Source organism: Heptranchias perlo, chromosome 27 (genome assembly GCF_035084215.1).
Source record: "Heptranchias perlo isolate sHepPer1 chromosome 27, sHepPer1.hap1, whole genome shotgun sequence".
NCBI lineage: Eukaryota > Metazoa > Chordata > Chondrichthyes > Hexanchiformes > Hexanchidae > Heptranchias > Heptranchias perlo.
Genome location: NC_090351.1, coordinates 65,810 through 86,191, shown reverse-complemented (window position 1 = coordinate 86,191; position 20,382 = coordinate 65,810). Strand labels below are relative to the sequence as shown.

Sequence of the window (20,382 nt, the reverse complement as noted above, 5' to 3'; positions counted from 1 at the left end):
TTAATGGACTGTAGGGGGGGTGATTAATGGACAGTCGGGGGGGGTGATTAACGGACTGTCGGGGGGGGTGATTAATGGACAGTCGGGGGGGGTGATTAATGGACTGTAGGGGGGGGGGGTGATTAATGGACAGTCGGGGGGGGGGTGATTAATGGACTGTCGGGGGGGGGGGTGATTAATGGACTGTCGGGGGGGGGGGGTGATTAATGGACTGTCGGGGGGGGGGGGTGATTAATGGACAGTCGGGGGGGTGATTAATGGACTGTCGGGGGGGGTGATTAATGGACTGTCGGGGGGGGTGATTAATGGACAGTCGGGGGGGGTGATTAATGGACTGTCGGGGGGGTGATTAATGGACAGTCGGGGGGGGGGGGTGATTAATGGACTGTCGGGGGGGGGGGTGATTAATGGACTGTCGGGGGGGGGGTGATTAATGGACTGTCGGGGGGGGTGATTAATGGACTGTCGGGGGGGGTGATTAATGGACAGTCGGGGGGGGTGATTAATGGACTGTCGGGGGGGGTGATTAATGGACAGTCGGGGGGGGGTGATTAATGGACTGTCGGGGGGGGTGATTAATGGACTGTCGGGGGGGGGTGATTAATGGACAGTCGGGGGGGGGTGATTAATGGACTGTCGGGGGGGGTGATTAATGGACAGTCGGGGGGGGGTGATTAATGGACTGTCGGGGGGGGGGTGATTAATGGACTGTCGGGGGGGGTGATTAATGGACAGTCGGGGGGGGTGATTAATGGACAGTCGGGGGGGGGTGATTAATGGACAGTCGGGGGGGGTGATTAATGGACAGTCGGGGGGGGTGATTAATGGACAGTCGGGGGGGGTGATTAATGGACAGTCGGGGGGGGTGATTAATGGACAGTCGGGGGGGGTGATTAATGGACAGTCGGGGGGGGTGATTAATGGACTGTCGGGGGGGGTGATTAATGGACTGTCGGGGGGGGTGATTAATGGACAGTCGGGGGGGGTGATTAATGGACAGTCGGGGGGGGTGATTAATGGACAGTCGGGGGGGGTGATTAATGGACTGTCGGGGGGGGTGATTAATGGACTGTCGGGGGGGGTGATTAATGGACTGTCGGGGGGGGTGATTAATGGACTGTCGGGGGGGGTGATTAATGGACAGTCAGGGGGGGTGATTAATGGACAGTCAGGGGGGGTGATTAATGGACTGTCGGGGGGGGTGATTAATGGACAGTCAGGGGGGGTGATTAATGGACAGTCGGGGGGGGTGATTAATGGACTGTCGGGGGGGGGTGATTAATGGACAGTCGGGGGGGGTGATTAATGGACAGTCGGGGGGGGGGTGATTAATGGACAGTCGGGGGGGGTGATTAACGGACTGTAGGGGGGGGTGATTAATGGACTGTCGGGGGGGGTGATTAATGGACTGTCGGGGGGGGTGATTAATGGACTGTCGGGGGGGGGTGATTAATGGACTGTCGGGGGGGGGGTGATTAATGGACAGTCGGGGGGGGTGATTAATGGACAGTCGGGGGGGGTGATTAATGGACAGTCGGGGGGGGGTGATTAATGGACAGTCGGGGGGGGTGATTAATGGACTGTCGGGGGGGGGTGATTAATGGACAGTCGGGGGGGGTGATTAATGGACTGTCGGGGGGGGTGATTAATGGACAGTCGGGGGGGGTGATTAATGGACTGTCGGGGGGGGTGATTAATGGACTGTCGGGGGGGTGATTAATGGACTGTCGGGGGGGATATTAAAGGGTTGGGGGAATGAGGGGAGAGTGGAATTAGACTGGGTGGGATATTAAAGGGTGTGGGGAGTAAGGGGAGAGTGGGATGAGACTGTGATGGATATTAAACGGAGTGAGGGGAGGGAGTGATTAGACTGGGTGGGATATTAAAGGGTATGGGGACTGAGGGAGAGTGGGATTAGACTGGGTGGGAAATTAAAGGGTTTGGGGAGTGAGGGGAGAGTGGGATTAGACTGGGTGGAATATTAATGGGTACGGGGAGTGAGGGGAGAGTGGGATTAGACTGGGTGGGATATTAAACGGTATGGGGAGTGACGGGAGGGGGGGATTAGACTGGGTGGGATACTAAATGTTTGGGGAGTGAGGGGAGAGTGGGATTAGACTGGGTGGGATATTAAAGGTTATGGGGACTGAGGGAGAGTGGAATTAGACTGGGTGGGATATTAAAGGTTATGGGGAGTAAGGGGAGAGTGGGATGAGACTGTGTGGGATATTAAATGGTATGGGGAGTGAGGGGAGAGTGAGATTAGACTGGGTGGGATATTAAAGGGTATGGGGAGTGAGGGGAGAGTGGGATTAGACTGGGTGGAATATTAATGGGTATGGGGAGTGAGGGGAGAGTGGGATTAGACTGGGTGGGATATTAATGGGTATGGGGAGTAAGGGGAGAGTGGGATTAGACTGGGTGGGATATTAAAGGGTACGGGGAGTGAGGGGAGAGTGAGATTAGACTGGGTGGGATATTAAAGGGTGTGGGGAGTGAGGGGAGTGTGGGATTAGACTATGTGGGCTATTAATGGGTATGGAGAGTGAGGGGAGGTGGGGATTAGACTGGGTGGGATATTAAAGGGTATGGGGAGTGAGGGGAGAGTGGGATTCGACTTTGTGGGCTATTAATGGGTATGGAGAGTGAGGGGAGGTGGGGATTAGACTGTGTGGGATATTAAAGGGAATGGGGAGTGAGGGGAGAGTGGGATTCGACTTTGTGGGCTATTAATGGGTATGGAGAGTGAGGGGAGGTGGGGATTAGACTGGGTGGGATATTAAAGGGTATGGGGAGTGAGGGGAGAGTGGGATTAGACTGGGTGGGCTATTAAAGGGTATGGAGAGTGAGGGGAGGGGTGATTACACTAGGTGGGATACTAAATGTTTGGGGAGTGAAGGATGGTGGAATTAGACTGGGTGGGATATTAAACGGTGTGGGGAGTGAGGGGAGAGTGGGATTAGACTGTGTGGGATATTTAAGGGTATGGGGTGTGAGGGGAGAGTGGGATTAGATTGGGTGGGATATTAAAGGTTATGGGGATTGAGGGGAGAGTGGGATAAGACTGGGTGGGATTGTCGAAACTTAACACTATACCAATGCACTAATACACTCAGACCAGGATCACAAAGGGAAAAGTTTTACTTAATTGACTTGTATACAAGGGAAGCTGTACTCTGAACAACGGTCAGAACAACCTCTTCACTGAACAAAGGAAACAGTTCACATTTATACAGTTTAATTAGCAATGCCACCTGTCATAGAATATGGGCGTACATGTACATTCTTTATTGGTTCAGGTAGTTGGTCAATCAAGTTATGAGCCTGCCCCCTCTGGACATCCATAGCTCATTCCTAGATTGGCACGTAGGCCTCGTAGGCCCGAGCACTACCCTCCCTAAATTCTAAAGCTGGTTATCAGTAGGGCTGAAGTCAGTCTCAAGGCCACATGGCCTCTCAAGAAACTGTATTCTCATTATATTTTATAGTCAGCAATACCCTTATCTGCACGGGGGGATGGGGGGGCAGACAGTACTAAGCACCTGCACAGCCAGCTTAATTATCAACATACCAAGGCTTAAACGTAATTTCTGTGTGTGTGTGCTGTTGCTACCCCATTATGGGAGGCAAGGAGTTAACATTGGTCAAATATCCATCATGCATTTCTTTTCTTTTTTATGGTCAAGTAACTGTTCACGTATTTCTACATTAATGTGGTCTTTATGGTTTTCCACAGGATATTAAAGGGTATGGAGAGTGAGGGAAGGAGGGGATTAGACTGTGTGGGGTATTAAAGGGAATGGCGAGTGAGGGGAGAGTGGGATGAGACTGTGTGGGATATTAAAGGGAATGGCGAATGAGGGGAGAGTAGAATTAGACTGGGTAGGATATTAATGGGTATGGGGAGTGAGGGGACGGAGGTATTAGACTGGATGGGATGTTATTTGGTATGGGGAGTGAGGAGAGAGTGGGATTAGATTGGGTGGGATATTAAATGGTATGGGGAGTAAGGGGAGAGTGGGATTAGACTGGGTGGGATATTAAATGGTATGGGGAGTAAGGGGAGAGTGGGATTAGACTGGGTGGAATATTAATGGGTATGGGGATTAAGGGGAGAGTGGGATTAGATTGGGTGGGATATTAAAGCGTATGGGGAGTGAGGGTAGAGTAGGATTAGACTGCGTGGGATATTAAAGCGTATGGGGAGTGAGGGGAGAGTGGGATTGGACTGCGTGGGATATTAAAGGGTATGGGGAGTGAGGGTAGAGTAGGATTAGACTGCGTGGGATATTAAAGGGTGTGGGGAGTGAGGGGAGTGTGGGATTAGACTATGTGGGCTATTAATGGGTATGGAGAGTGAGGGGAGGTGGGGATTAGACTGGGTGGGATATTAAAGGGTGTGGGGAGTGAGGGGAGTGTGGGATTAGACTATGTGGGCTATTAATGGGTATGGAGAGTGAGGGGAGGTGGGGATTAGACTGGGTGGGATATTAAAGGGTATGGGGAGTGAGGGGAGAGTGGGATTCGACTTTGTGGGCTATTAATGGGTATGGAGAGTGAGGGGAGGTGGGGATTAGACTGTGTGGGATATTAAAGGGAATGGGGAGTGAGGGGAGAGTGGGATTCGACTTTGTGGGCTATTAATGGGTATGGAGAGTGAGGGGAGGTGGGGATTAGACTGGGTGGGATATTAAAGGGTATGGGGAGTGAGGGGAGAGTGGGATTAGACTGGGTGGGCTATTAAAGGGTATGGAGAGTGAGGGGAGGGGTGATTACACTAGGTGGGATACTAAATGTTTGGGGAGTGAAGGATGGTGGAATTAGACTGGGTGGGATATTAAACGGTGTGGGGAGTGAGGGGAGAGTGGGATTAGACTGTGTGGGATATTTAAGGGTATGGGGTGTGAGGGGAGAGTGGGATTAGATTGGGTGGGATATTAAAGGTTATGGGGATTGAGGGGAGAGTGGGATAAGACTGGGTGGGATTGTCGAAACTTAACACTATACCAATGCACTAATACACTCAGACCAGGATCACAAAGGGAAAAGTTTTACTTAATTGACTTGTATACAAGGGAAGCTGTACTCTGAACAACGGTCAGAACAACCTCTTCACTGAACAAAGGAAACAGTTCACATTTATACAGTTTAATTAGCAATGCCACCTGTCATAGAATATGGGCGTACATGTACATTCTTTATTGGTTCAGGTAGTTGGTCAATCAAGTTATGAGCCTGCCCCCTCTGGACATCCATAGCTCATTCCTAGATTGGCACGTAGGCCTCGTAGGCCCGAGCACTACCCTCCCTAAATTCTAAAGCTGGTTATCAGTAGGGCTGAAGTCAGTCTCAAGGCCACATGGCCTCTCAAGAAACTGTATTCTCATTATATTTTATAGTCAGCAATACCCTTATCTGCACGGGGGGATGGGGGGGCAGACAGTACTAAGCACCTGCACAGCCAGCTTAATTATCAACATACCAAGGCTTAAACGTAATTTCTGTGTGTGTGTGCTGTTGCTACCCCATTATGGGAGGCAAGGAGTTAACATTGGTCAAATATCCATCATGCATTTCTTTTCTTTTTTATGGTCAAGTAACTGTTCACGTATTTCTACATTAATGTGGTCTTTATGGTTTTCCACAGGATATTAAAGGGTATGGAGAGTGAGGGAAGGAGGGGATTAGACTGTGTGGGGTATTAAAGGGAATGGCGAGTGAGGGGAGAGTGGGATGAGACTGTGTGGGATATTAAAGGGAATGGCGAATGAGGGGAGAGTAGAATTAGACTGGGTAGGATATTAATGGGTATGGGGAGTGAGGGGACGGAGGTATTAGACTGGATGGGATGTTATTTGGTATGGGGAGTGAGGAGAGAGTGGGATTAGATTGGGTGGGATATTAAATGGTATGGGGAGTAAGGGGAGAGTGGGATTAGACTGGGTGGGATATTAAATGGTATGGGGAGTAAGGGGAGAGTGGGATTAGACTGGGTGGAATATTAATGGGTATGGGGATTAAGGGGAGAGTGGGATTAGATTGGGTGGGATATTAAAGCGTATGGGGAGTGAGGGTAGAGTAGGATTAGACTGCGTGGGATATTAAAGCGTATGGGGAGTGAGGGGAGAGTGGGATTGGACTGCGTGGGATATTAAAGGGTATGGGGAGTGAGGGTAGAGTAGGATTAGACTGCGTGGGATATTAAAGGGTATGGGGAGTGAGGGGAGAGTGGGATTGGACTGCGTGGGATATTAAAGGGTATGGGGAGTGAGGGGAGAGTGGGATTGGACTGGGTGGAATATTAATGGATATGGGTCGTGAGGGGACAGTGGTTTAGACTGGTGGGATATTAAAGGGTATGAGGACTGAGGGAGATTGGGATTAGACTGGGTGGGATATTAAAGGGTTGGGGGAATGTGGGGAGAGTGGAATTAGAATGAGTGGGATATTAAAGGGTATGGGGAGTGAGGGGAGAGTGGGATTAGACTGGGTGGGATATTAAAGGATACGGGGAGTGAGGGGGAGAGTGGGATTAGACTGGGTGGGATATTAAATGGTATGGGGTGTGAGGGGAGGGAGGGATTAGACTGGGTGGAATATTAATGGGTATGGGGAGTGAGGGGAGAGTGGGATTAGACTGGGTGGGATATTAAAGGGTATGGGGAGTGAGGGGAGAGTGGGATTAGACTGGGTGGGATATTAAAGGGTATGGGGAGTAAGGGGAGAGTGGGATTCGACTGGGTGGAATATTAATGGGTATGGGGAGTGAGGGGAGAGTGGGATTAGAGTGGGTGGGATATTAAATGGTATGAGGACTGAGGGAGATTGGGATTAGACTGGGTGGGATATTAAAGGGTTGGGGGATTTTGGGGAGAGTGGAATTAGACTGGGTGGGATATTAAAGGGTATGGGGAGTGAGGGGAGAGTGGGATTAGACTGGGTGGGATATTAAAGGGTATGGGGTGTGAGGGGAGGGAGGGATTAGACTGGGTGGAATATTAAAGGGTGTGGGGAGTGAGGGGAGAGTGGGATTAGACTGGGTGGGATATTAAAGGGTACGGGGAGTGAGGGGAGAGTGGGATTAGAGTGGGTGGGATATTAAAGGGTATGGGGAGTGAGGGGAGAGTGGGATTAGACTGGGTGGGATATTAAAGGGTATGGGGAGTGAGGGGAGAGTGGGATTAGACTGGGTGGGATATTAAAGGGTGTGGGGAGTGAGGGGAGAGTGGGATTGGACTGGGTGGGATATTGAAGGGTGTGGGGAGTAAGGGGAGGGGGGAATTGGACTGGGTGGGGTATTAAACGGTATAGGGAGTGAGGGATTAGACTGGATGGGATGTTAAATGGTTATAGGTAGTGAGGGGACAGTGGGTTAGACTGGTGGGTTATTCAAGGGTATGGGGAGTGAGGGGAGAGTGGGATTAGTCTGGGTGGGATATGAATGGATATGGTTAGTGAGGGGAGAGTGGGTTAGACTGGTGGGATATTGGGCCCGATGTTACCAGGGTTGCGGGCTTTCGGCGGTGGGCTATGAGGTGTGTGGGTAACGCACGCGGCGAAATCAGTCAGCTCCCCGCGCGATCGTAGCCTAATTGGATTCACTTTCCTGCTCCTCCGGGTTCCCCACTGCTGATCTGTGCGTCGGGCAGGCTGCGCATGCGCAGTAAGGTCTGTCAGCTGGAGGAGCTCTATTTAAAGGGGCAGTCCTCCACTGACAGATGCTGCAAGAAATAGAAAAAATCACAGCATGGAGCAGCCCAGGGGGAAGGCTGCTCCCAGTTTAATGATGCCTCACTCCAGATATCAATACATGGGGTGAGGAGGAGGGGGAGGACAGAGATCTTCCCCTCGGCGGGCGGGAGGAAGTGGCCTGCCTCTGCCACTAGGAAGGCCTGGCTCGAGGTGGCAGAGGAGGTCACCAGCACCACCAACATATCGCCCACCTGCATACAGTGCAGGAGGCGCTCCAATGACCTCAGTAGGTCAGCCACAGTGAGTTCACTTACTCTTTCCCCTACACTCCATCTGCCACATCACCGCCCCCACCCCACATCTCCTTCTGCACTGCCAACACTACCCTGTCACATCACCCCTCACACCCACTCAAACCTCATCCTTATCTTACCTGCACTTACTCACCTCGCCAGTACTCATCCCGCCACTACCACTCAACCCAATCCTCATACAATCTCATGGCTCTATCCCATACTCACCCTCTCGTGCATCTCTCTCACGGCCAGCCTCATTCAACCTGCCACCACCTGTGCTGCAGCCACAGGGCATGCATCACATATGTGCAGTAGGCAGCGTAAGGCAAACGTGTCGTGAGCATGAAGGGGATGCACAAGGGTGTTTGAGGGTTTGTCATGGTTGTTACTTATGTTGAATTTCTGACCAACTCACATTACATATTATATTGGCACCACTACTGCCACGTCTTTGCGAATCTTGTCTGGTTTGAGCAATAATGCCCTTTCCTGAGGATCACAATGAAGACCCACAACTGATGCCACCCATTGTGTCACTGCAGAGTGGGTGTAGGTGTATTTGCAGGGCTCTTTTGTGCAGACGACTGAGAGACGTCGGCGATGTCCCCAGTGGCACCCTGGAAGGATGCGGAGGAGAAGTTGTTGAGGGCAGTGGTGACTTTGACAGCGACAGGTAAGAAGATGGTGCTCGGGCCAGCCGGGAGCAGCTCGGCATGAAGGAGGCTGCAGATGTCCACGACTACATGTCGAGTGACTCTGAGCCTCCGTGTGCACTGCTGCTCAGAGAGGTCCAGGAAGCTAAGCCTCGGTCTGTGGACCCTGTGGCGAGGGTAGTGCCCTCTGCGACCCATCTCTCTCTGCGGTAGCCCTCCCTCCTGCTGTGCAGGTGGATGTGTCACAGCACTGTGTTGTGGAGCTCCACGTGTCAGAGGTGGACGGCGAGGCTGGTGAGGCTGGTGAGGCTGTTCGTCCTCCGAGGAGGTCATAACTGCAGCTACGGCGGGCCCCCATCCGGAAGATGTACATCTGAGGGGGTCCGCAAGTTTGGTACATGTCTCTGGACCCCGGGGTAAATGTGCAAGTTGGTGACTTTGATTGTTAGGAGGAGGGTGGTGGAGGCCAAACTTTGTCCCAAGTGACAGAGTGGCCTCCTGCAATGAGTGAGGGTCTCCACCCCCCCCCCCACCTGTCAAATGGACCTTTGCAGCTGCCACAGGCTGATGGCTACAACACGTCCATTTGAACTGGGAGTGTTTCCCCCAGTGTGGGAAACAGTCCCAGGTTGCTCTGAAATCCCACCCCTCCTCACATCATCCCTTAATCAGGTCAGTTAATGACCTGAACAAGCCAAATAAATACCTTCAAGTGGCACCCCGCTGGCCTTAATTGCCTGCGGGATTCCCATCAGCGGAGGCTGTGCGCGCACGCCGGCGCGTCAGCGGGGAACCCGGAAGTGCGCGGGTTCGAGGCGGGCTCCGGTCCCGCTCCGGGATTTCACGATTTTCGGGTCCCCCCCGCCAGGAACGCACCCGATAGCGGGTGCTAAATTGCTGCCCATTAAAGGGTATGGGGAGTGAGGGGAGAGTGGGATTAGGCTGGGTGGAATATTAATGTATATGGGTAGTGAGGGGAGTGCGGGATTAGATTGGGTGGGCTTTTAAAGTGTATGGGGAGTGAGGGTAGAGTGGGATTAAACTGGGTGGGATATTAAAGGGTTGGGGGAGTGAGGGGAGAGTGGAATTAGACTGGGTAGGATATTAAAGGGGATGGGGAGTGAGGGGAGGGAGGTATTAGCCTGGGTGGGATGTTATTTGGTATGGGGAGTGAGGAGAGAGTGGGATTAGACTGGGTTGGATATTGAAGGGTATGGGGAGTGAGGGGAGAGTGGGATTAGATTGGGTGGGATATTGAAGGGTATGGGGAGTGAGGGGAGAGTGGGATTAGATTGGGTGGGATATTAAAGGGTATGGGGAGTGAGGGGAGAGTGGGATTAGACTGGGTGGGATATTAATGGGTATGTGAAGTGAGGGGAGAGTGGATTGGACTGGGTGGGATATTAAATGGTATGAGGACTGAGGGAGAGTGGGATTAGACTGGATGACTCATGCGGAGAGAATGATGGGCCCGGATTTGATGGGAATGGCCTGTTTCTGTGCTGCAATGTTGTTTGACTCCACTCACCCGCTCAGGACGCCCAGGACCAGATTGAGCACGAAGAAAGATCCCAGCAGGATGAGGCTGACAAAGTAGATCCAGGGCCACTCGTTGCCAATGGCATCATTCACCTGTAGGGACAGACACAGGGCGTGAGCTGGGCACAGGGTCACCATGTCTGACACTGGGCCAGAGAAAGGAGGAGATATTATTACAGGAAGTGCTAGCTGGGACAGTTTTAAGTGGTTCCTGTGCTGTTTGTCGAGAGTGAATCAAATGGCAGCCTTGTGTCGCTGCTGCTTCACAGGTGGGGGGGTGACTTGTTAAACAATCAGTATAGACACAAATGTTTAAAAGGTACAAAGCCCAGCCGCCTGATCACTGGGCGCGTCTCAACAACACTCACCCTCTGACCTTTGCCCTTGACCCACACAGAGAGTCAGGTTAAGAATAGTGTAAAACTAAACGAAGTGAAGTTAAGATGGGGTAAGCTTGTATTTATTGTGCACTGAACACGCCCGTCCATCAGCCCGAGCTGACAGTGTCTGGGCTGTTCCCCACCAGTGAGATCAGGGCTCAAAAACAAAAGGCTTCACTCTCGACCATGTTACACAAGGCCCTGCTCCCTCAGTTCCTGACCCTGTGACCCCCCTCCTTCCCTCAGTCCGTGACCCTGCGCCCCTCTCTCCTCCACAGTCCTTGACCCTGTGACCCCTCTCTCCCCTCCCTCAGTCCGTGACCCTGTGACCCCTCTCTCCCCTTCTCAGTCCGTGACCCTGGGATCCTTCCCTCAGTCCGTGACCCTGTGACCCCTCTCTCCCGTCCTCAGTCCGTGACTCTGTGACCCCTCTCTCCCCTCCCTCAGTCCGTGACCCTGTGACCCTTCTCTCCCCTCCTCAGTCCGTGACCCTGGGACCCCTCCCTCAGTCCGTGACCCTGTGACCCCTCTCTCCCCTCCTCAGTCCGTGACCCTGCGACCCCTTTCTCCCCTCCTCTGCTATAGTGGTAGGGGATTCTGTCGTAAGGGGAACAGACAGGCGTTTCTGTGGCCGTAAACATGACTCCAGGATGGTTTGTTGCCTCCCTGGTGCCAGGGTCATGGATGTCACTGAGCGGCTACAGGGCATTCTCAAGGGGGAGGGGGAGCAGGCAGAGGTCGTGGTCCACATTGGGACCAACGACATAGGTAGGAAGGGAGATGAGGTCCTGCATCAAGAATTTAGGGAGCTATGTAGCAGATTAAAGAGCAGGACCTCAAAGGTTGTAATCTCTGGATTACTCCCAGTGCCACGGGCTAGTGAGTATAGAAATAGGAGGATAGAACAGATGAATGCGTGGCTAAAGAGTTGGTGCAGGAGGGAGGGTTTCAGTTTCCTGGATCACTGGGCCTGCTTCTGGGGAAGGTGGGACTTGTACAAGTCGGACGGGTTGCATCTGAACCAGAGCGGGACAAATATCCTTGCGGGGAGGTTTGCTAGCACTGTTGGGGGGGGTTTAAACTAACTTGGCAGGGGGATGGGATACAGAGTGGAGCTACAATAGGGGGTGATGTGCAGCCAAACATAGAGAAAAAAACAAGTCAGCTTGGAAGACAGGGCAAATATGTGAGGGCAAGGCTGGATGGCATCTATTTTAATGCAAGGAGTCTTGCGAATAAGGTGGATGAACTGAAGGTGTTGATAAACACATGAGAGTATGATATTGTTGCTGTCACAGAGACATGGTTGAGGGAGGGGCAAGACTGGCAGCTCAATATTCCGGGGTACAGAATCTTCAGGCGAGACAGAGGGGGAGGTATAAGAGGAGGGGGGGGTCGCAATATTAATTAAAGAATCAATTACTGCCATAAGGAGGGATGATATATTAGCAGGTTCCTCTAATGAGGCCATATGGGTGGAGCTTAAAAACAAAAAGGGGGCAAGCACTTTGATGGGAGTGTACTATAGGCCCCCAAACAGTCAGGGGGAGATAGAGGAACAGATATGTAGGCAAATCTCAGAAAATTGTGCAAATAATAGGGTAATAATAGTGGGGGATTTCAACTTCCCCAATATTAACTGGGATACTCAGAGTGTAAAAGGCTTAGAGGGTACAAAATTCTTAACGTGCATCCAGGAGAGCTTTTTGAGCCAGCATGTAGAAAGTCCTACAAGAGAGGGGGCGGTACTGGACCTAATTCTAGGGAATGTGGCCGGCCAAGTGGAAGAAGTGCTAGTAGGTGAGCACTTTGGTGACAGTGACCATAATTCGGTGAGATTTAAGGTGGTCATGGAAAAGGACAGGGAGGGGCCGGAAATAAAGGTTCTAAATTGGGGGAAGGCCGATTTTAATAGGATACGGCAGGATCTGGCCAAAATGGACTGGGATCAGCTGCTTGGAGGAAAATCCACATCGGAGCAATGGGAGTCTTTCAGAAGGGAGATTGAGACCATACAATGGCAACATGTTCCCGTAAAGGTCAAGGGTGGTTCCAAGAACTCCAGGGAACCTTGGATGTCAGGGGATATACGAGAATGGATTAGGAAAAAAAGGAGGGCTTTTGGCAGATACAAAAGGCTAAAGACGGAGGAAGCCCTAGAGGAGTACAAAAAGTGCAGGGGGATACTTAAAAAAGAAATTAGGAGATCAAGGAGGGGCCATGAAATAACACTGGCAAGCAAAATAAAGGAAAATCCTAAGATGTTTTATAAGTATATTAAGGGTAAGAGGATGACTAGGGAAAAAATAGGGCCCATTAGGGACAAAAATGGCAATCTGTGTGTGGAGCCGGCAGATGTAGGAGGGGTTCTAAATGAATTTTTTGCATCTGTTTTCACTATGGAGAAGGACGATGTAGACATAGAAATACGGCAGGGGAACTGTGATATACTCGAACATATTAACATCGAGCGGGAGGAGGTATTGGCGGTTTTAGCAGGCCTAAAAATGGATAAATCCCCAGGCCCGGACGAAATGTATCCCAGGCTACTGTGTGAGGCAAAGGAGGAGATTGCGGGGGCTCTAACACATATATTCAGAACCTCTCTGGCCACAGGGGATGTGCCAGAGGACTGGAGAACCGCTAATGTAGTACCATTATTCAAGAAGGGGAGTAGGGAAAAACCGGGGAACTACAGGCCAGTGAGCCTAACATCAGTGGTAGGAAAATTATTGGAAAAAATTCTGAAGGACAAAATTAGTCTCCACTTGGAGAAGCAAGGATTAATCAGGGATAGTCAACATGGCTTTGTCAAGGGAAGATCATGTCTGACTAATTTGATTGAATTTTTTGAGGGGGTGACTAGGCGTGTGGATGAGGGTAACGCAGTGGATGTGGTATACATGGATTTCAGTAAGGCCTTCGATAAAGTCCCACACAGGAGACTGGTCAAGAAGGTACGAGCCCATGGAATCCAGGGTGCCTTGGCACTTTGGATACAAAACTGGCTTAGTGGCAGAAGGCAGAGGGTGATGGTCGAAGGTTGTTTTTGTGACTGGAAGCCTGTGGCCAGTGGGGTACCACAGGGATCGGTGCTGGGTCCCTTGCTGTTTGTGGTCTACATTAATGACTTGGATATGAATGTAAAAGGTATGATCAGTAAGTTCGCTGATGATACAAAAATTGGTAGGGTGGTAAATAGCGAGGAGGATAGCCTCAGTCTGCAGGACGATATAGATGGGTTGGTCAGATGGGCGGAACAGTGGCAAATGGAATTTAACCCGGAAAAGTGCGAGGTGATGCACTTTGGAGGGACTAACAAGGCAAGGGAATACACAATGAATGGGAGGACCCTAGGCAAGACAGAGGGTCAGAGGGATCTTGGTGTGCAAGTTCACAGATCCCTGAAGGCGGCGGAACAGGTAGATAAGGTGGTAAAGAAGGCATATGGGATACTTGCCTTTATTAGCCGAGGCATAGAATATAAGAGCAAGGAGGTTATGATGGAGCTGTATAAAACACTGGTTAGGCCACAGCTGGAGTACTGTGTGCAGTTCTGGTCGCCACACTACAGGAAGGATGTGATCGCTTTGGAGAGGGTGCAGAGGAGATTCACCAGGATGTTACCAGGGCTGGAGCGCTTCAGCTATGAAGAGAGACTGGGAAGATTGGGTTTGTTTTCCTTGGAGCAGAGGAGGCTGAGGGGGGACATGATTGAGGTGTACAAAATTATGAGGGGCACAGATAGGATGGATACTAAGGAGCTTTTTCCCTTCGTTGAGGGTTCTATAACAAGGGGACATAGATTCAAGGTAAAAGGCGGGAGGTTTAGAGGGGATTTGAGAAAGAACTTTTTCACCCAGAGGGTGGTTGGAGTCTGGAACTCACTGCCTGAAAGGGTTGTGGAGGCAGGAACCCTCACAACATTCAAGAAGCATTTGGATGAGCACTTGAAATGCCATAGCATACAAGGCTACGGACCAAATGCTGGAATATGGGATTAGAGTAGACAGGGCTTGATGGCCGGCGCAGACACGATGGGCCGAAGGGCCTCTATCCGTGCTGTATAACTCTATGACTCTATGACTCTGTGACCCCTCTCTCCCCTCCCTCAGTCCGTGACCCTGCGACCCATCTCCCGTCCTCAGTCCGTGACTCTGTGACCCCTTTCTCCCATCCTCAGTCTGTGACCCTGTGACCCCTCTCTCGCCTCCACAGTCCGTGACCCTGGGACCCCTCCCTGCCTCACTCCATGACCCTGTAACCTCTCTCTCCTCCTCACCATCCAAGCCGCTTGATTGGCACCCCATCCACCACCCTAAACATTCACTCCCTTCACCACCGGCGCACTGTGGCTGCAGTGTGTACCATCCACAGGATGCACTGCAGCAACTCGCCAAGGCTTCTTCGACAGCACCTCCCAAACCCGCGACTTCTACCACCTGGAAGGACAAGGGCAGCAGGCGCATGGGAACACCACCACCTGCACGTTCCCCTCCAAGTCACACACCATCCCGTCTTGGAAATATATCACCGTTCCTTCATCGTCGCTGGGTCAAAATCCTGGAACTCCCTTCCTAACAGCACTGTGGGAGAACCTTCACCACACGGACTGCAGCGGTTCAAGAAGGCAGCTCACCACCATCTTCTCAAGGTTAATTCGGGATGGGCAATAAATGCTGGCCTGGCCAGCGACGCCCACATCCCATGAACGAATAAAAAAAATGTGACCCTGTGGCCCCCCTCCCCTCACTCAGTCCGTGACCCCATCACTCCTCTCCCCATCCCTCAATCTGTGACCCTGTGACCCCCCCAACCCTCCCTCAGTCCGTGACCTTGTGACCCTCTCCCCTCCCTCAGTCCGTGACCCTGTGACTCTCCTCTCCCCTCCTCAGTCCGTGGTCAGTATTGGATACTTCAACCTCATCATCAGCAACAACTTGCAGGTTAGAGCATTTATACTAATGAAGGGCCTATCCCGAGAGTGATGTGTGGGGCCTATCCCGGGAGTGATGTGTGGGGCCTATCCCGAGAGTGATGTGTGGGGCCTATCCCGAGAGTGATGTGTGGGGCCTATCCCAGGAGTGATGTGTGGGGCCTATCCCGAGAGTGATGTGTGGGGCCTATCCCGGGAGTGATGTGTGGGGCCTATCCCGGGAGTGATGTGTGGGGCCTATCCCGAGAGTGATGTGTGGGGCCTATCCCGATAGTGATGTGTGGGGCCTATCCCGGGAGTGATGTGTGGGGCCTATCCCGAGAGTGATGTGTGGGGCCTATCCCGGGAGTGATGTGTGGGGCCTATCCCGGGAATGGTGTGTGGGGCCTATCCCGGGAGTGATGTGTGGGGCCTATCCCGAGAGTGATGTGTGGGGCCTATCCCGGGAGTGATGTGTGGGGCCTATCCCGGGAGTGATGTGTGGGGCCTATCCCGGGAATGGTGTGCTACTGAACCCTCTGGTCTGCTGTGACAATGACCCTCTAAATCCGCCATTTTGACAGGGCCTCCAGTCACCAGCCAGTTAGTGTACAGATCGCAGTGTTTAACGCCACAAAGTCAAGGACGTACCGAAGGCAGTCGAGGACAGGAACAGACAAAGGGCCCTTCCATCAGAGGTTGATTTCTTTCAGAGATGTGAGGGCTGTCTGATTGAAACTTTGATTATTATTTCAAATTAATTGGTAAATTTTAGTATGGAGCTCCGCACTGAAGCCCAGTCTAACCTCCATTCCAACTGTTCCCAGCACAGCCTGGAAGAGACGGTTGAACCGTGACAGGTTCTCCTGCTCTTCCACAAAACTGGTCTGTCCAGGCCTCCACTTTGTAAGGAGAAGGAGCCGTCATTTCAATCGGACGTCCTGCAGGGTGAGTGTGAGAGTGACGGAGCCCACCGTCACACACATAGCGTCACTTACCCAGTATAAGACGTCAGTCCAGCCCTCCATGGTGATGCACTGATACACAGTCAGCATGGCAAAGCCAAAGTTATCGAAGTGAGTGATGCCACTGTTGGGTCCAGGCCAGCCAGATCGACACTCGGTGCCATTGATGGGGCAGTGGTGCCCATGGCCAGAGTGGGCACAAGGTGCAGGCTGGTCCTCAGTTACAATATCTGTGTAAATAAGGGGGTGGGGGGGGACAGGGAGAGGGGGAGAGAGAGAGGGGCGGGGAGAATGGGAGAAAGGGGGGGACAGGGAGAGAGAGAGAAAGGGGGGACAGGGAGAGAGAGAGAGAAAGGGGGGGACAGGGAGAGGGGGAGAGAGAGAGGGGCGGGGAGAGAGAGAGTGGGACGGAGAGAGAGAGAGTGGGACGGGGAGAGAGAGAGTGGGACGGGGAGAGAGGGAGTGGGACGGGGAGAGAGAGAGTGGGACGGGGAGAGAGAGAGTGGGACGGGGGAGAGAGAGAGTGGGACGGGGAGAGAGAGAGTGGGACGGGGAGAGAGAGAGTGGGACGGGGAGAGAGAGAGTGGGACGGGGAGAGAGAGAGTGGGACGGGGAGAGAGAGAGTGGGACGGGGAGAGAGAGAGTGGGACGGGGAGAGAGAGAGTGGGACGGGGAGAGAGAGGGTCAGGGAAGAGAGAGAGAGGGACATGGGTGAGAGAGGGACATGGGTGAGAGGGGGTCGGGAGAGAGAGATAGGTCAGGATGAAAGAGGGGCAGAGACAGGGGAGAGAGAGGGCGAAGATCAGGGGAGAGAGAGGTGGCAGGACAGGGAGAGAGAGATGGGGGGCAGGGCGACAGAGAGGGGGAAGGACAGGGGAGAGAGATGGGGGGCAGGGCGACAGAGAGGGGGAAGGACAGGGGGAGAGAGGAGGATAAGAGATTGAGGGACGGGGAGAGATTGAGGGAGGGGAAGAGAGAGGGGGAGGATCAGGGGAGAGAGAGAGGGAGGGGTGTGGGGAGAGAGGGAGGGGGCATGGCAAGAGCGAAGAGGAGGGACGGGGAGAGAGAGAGGCAGGGAGAGGGGGAGAGGGGACGGTGAAGGGATGGGAGAGAGCGGCATAGGGAGAGAGAGATGGGGCATGGGGAGGAGAGAGGGGCGGACAGGGGAGAGGGAGGTGGGACATGGGGGAGAGAGAGCGGGGACATGGGGAGAGAGGGGAGGCATGGGGAGAGGGGAGGCATGGGGAGAGGGGGACATGGGGAGAGAGAGGAGGGACATGGGGAGTGAGGGGAGGCATGGGGAGAGGGGGGACATGGGGAGAGAGAGGGGAGGGATGGGGAGAGGGGGGAATTAGGAAAGAGAAAGGGTACATGGGGAGAGAGGTGGGACAGCAGGAGAGAGAGAAGGTGATGGGGGAGAGGGGGGACATGGGGGGAGAGAGAGGGGGGACATGGGGGGAGAGAGAGGGGGGACATGGGGGGAGAGAGAGGGGGGACATGGGGGGAGAGAGAGAGGGGGACATGGGGGGGAGAGAGAGAGGGGGACATGGGGGGAGAGGGGGGACATGGGTGAGAGAGAGAGAGGGGGGACATGGGGGGGAGAGGGAGAGGGGGACATGGGGGGAGAGAGAGAGGGGGGACATGGGGGAGAGAGAGAGGGGGGACATGGGGGAGAGAGAAGAGGGACATGGGGGGAGAGAGAGGGTGGGACATGGGGGGAGAGGGGGGACATGGGGGGGAGAGAGAGGGGGGACATGGGGGGGAGAGAGAAGAGGGACATGGGGGGAGAGAGAGGGTGGGACATGGGGGAGAGGGGGGACATGGGGGGAGAGAGAGGGGGGACATGGGGGGAGAGAGAGGGTGGACATGGGGGAGAGGGGGGACATGGGGGAGAGAGAGGGGGACATGGGGGGAGAGAGAGGGGGGACATGGGGGGAGAGAGAGGGGGGACATGGGGGGAGAGAGAGGGGGGACATGGGGGGAGAGAGAGGGGGGACATGGGGGGAGAGAGAGGGGGGACATGGGGGGAGAGAGAGGGGGGGACATGGGGGAGAGAGAGGGGGGACATGGGGGGAGAGAGAGAGGGGGACATGGGGGGAGAGAGAGAGGGGGACATGGGGGAGAGGGGGGACATGGGGAGAGAGAGAGAGGGGGGACATGGGGGGAGAGAGAGAGGGGGGACATGGGGGAGAGAGAGAGGGGGGACATGGGGGAGAGAGAGAGGGGGGACATGGGGGGAGAGAGAGAGGGGGGACATGGGGGGAGAGAGAGAGGGGGGACATGGGGGGAGAGAGAGGGGGGACATGGGGGGAGAGAGAGGGGGGACATGGGGGGAGAGAGAGGGGGGACATGGGGGGAGAGAGAGGGTGGGACATGGGGGGAGAGGGGGGACATGGGGGAGAGAGAGGGGGGACATTGGGGGGAGAGAGAGGGGGGACATGGGGGGAGAGAGAGGGGGGACATGGGGGGGAGAGAGAGGGGGGACATGGGGGAGAGAGGAGGGGGGACATGGGGGAGAGAGAGGGGGGACATGGGGGGGAGAGAGAGAGGGGGGACATGGGGGGAGAGAGAGGGGGGACATGGGGGGAGAGAGAGGGGGGACATGGGGGGAGAGAGAGGGGGGACATGGGGGGAGAGAGAGGGGGGACATGGGGGGAGAGAGAGGGGGGACATGGGGGGAGAGAGAGAGGGGGACATGGGGGAGAGAGAGAGGGGGACATGGGGGGAGAGGGGGGACATGGGGAGAGAGAGAGAGGGGGGACATGGGGGGAGAGGGAGAGGGGGACATGGGGGGAGAGAGAGAGGGGGGACATGGGAGGAGAGAGAGAGGGGGGACATGGGGGAGAGAGAAGAGGGACATGGGGGGAGAGAGAGGTGGGACATGGGGGAGAGGGGGGACATGGGGGAGAGAGAGGGGGACATGGGGGGAGAGAGAAGAGGGACATGGGGGGAGAGAGAGGGTGGGACATGGGGGGAGAGGGGGGACATGGGGGGAGAGAGAGGGGGACATGGGGGAGAGAGAAGAGGGACATGGGGGGAGAGAGAGGGTGGGACATGGGGGGAGAGAGAGGGTGGGACATGGGGGGAGAGGGGGGACATGGGGGGAGAGAGAGGGGGGACATGGGGGAGAGAGAGGGGGGACATGGGGGGAGAGAGAGGGGGGACATGGGGGGAGAGAGAGGGGGGACATGGGGGGAGAGAGAGGGGGGACATGGGGGGAGAGAGAGGGGGGACATGGGGGGAGAGAGAGGGGGGACATGGGGGGAGAGAGAGGGTGGGACATGGGGGGAGAGAGAGGGTGGGACATGTGGGGAGAGAGAGGGTGGGACATGGGGGGAGAGGGGGGACATGGGGGGAGAGAGAGGGGGGACATGGGGGGAGAGAGAGGGGGGACATGGGGGGAGAGAGAGGGGGGACATGGGGGGAGAGAGAGGGGGGACATGGGGGGAGAGAGAGGGGGGACATGGGGGGAGAGAGAGGGGGGACATGGGGGGAGAGAGAGGGGGGACATGGGGGAGAGAGAGAGGGGGGACATGGGGGGAGAGAGAGAGGGGGGACATGGGGGGAGAGAGAGAGGGGGGACATGGGGGGAGAGAGGAAGAGGGACATGGGGGGAGAGAGAGGGTGGGACATGGGGGGAGAGGGGGGACAGCAGGTGACAGGAAGAGAGAGGGGACAGGGAGAGAGAGGGGACAGGGGGAGAGAGAAGGAATCGGGGAGAGAGAAGAGACAGGGGAGAGAAAGGGGGACGGGGGGAGAGAAAGGGGGACGGGGGGAGAGAAAGGGGGACGGGGGGAGAGAAAGGGGGACGGGGGAGAGAAAGGGGGACGGGGGGAGAGAAAGGGGGACGGGGGGAGAGAAAGGGGGACGGGGGGAGAGAAAGGGGGACGGGGGAGAGAAAGGGGGACGGGGGAGAGAAAGGGACGGGGAGAGAAAGGGGAC

At 54.6% G+C, this 20,382-nt stretch overlaps 1 protein-coding gene across 2 annotated transcripts in view; it reads right to left on the bottom strand.

Moving 5' to 3' along the window:
* The window catches only part of LOC137344336 (voltage-dependent L-type calcium channel subunit alpha-1S-like), a 198,909-nt gene that overhangs the window by 116,696 nt on the left and 61,831 nt on the right, over positions 1-20,382 (bottom strand). For both annotated transcript variants that reach the window (XM_068007199.1, XM_068007198.1), the window contains exons 6-7: positions 16,474-16,670; positions 10,170-10,273 (exon numbers count right to left, since the gene is read on the bottom strand). In XM_068007199.1, the coding sequence (XP_067863300.1) occupies positions 10,170-10,273; positions 16,474-16,670 (301 nt within the window). The remainder of the gene's footprint in view (positions 1-10,169; positions 10,274-16,473; positions 16,671-20,382) is intronic.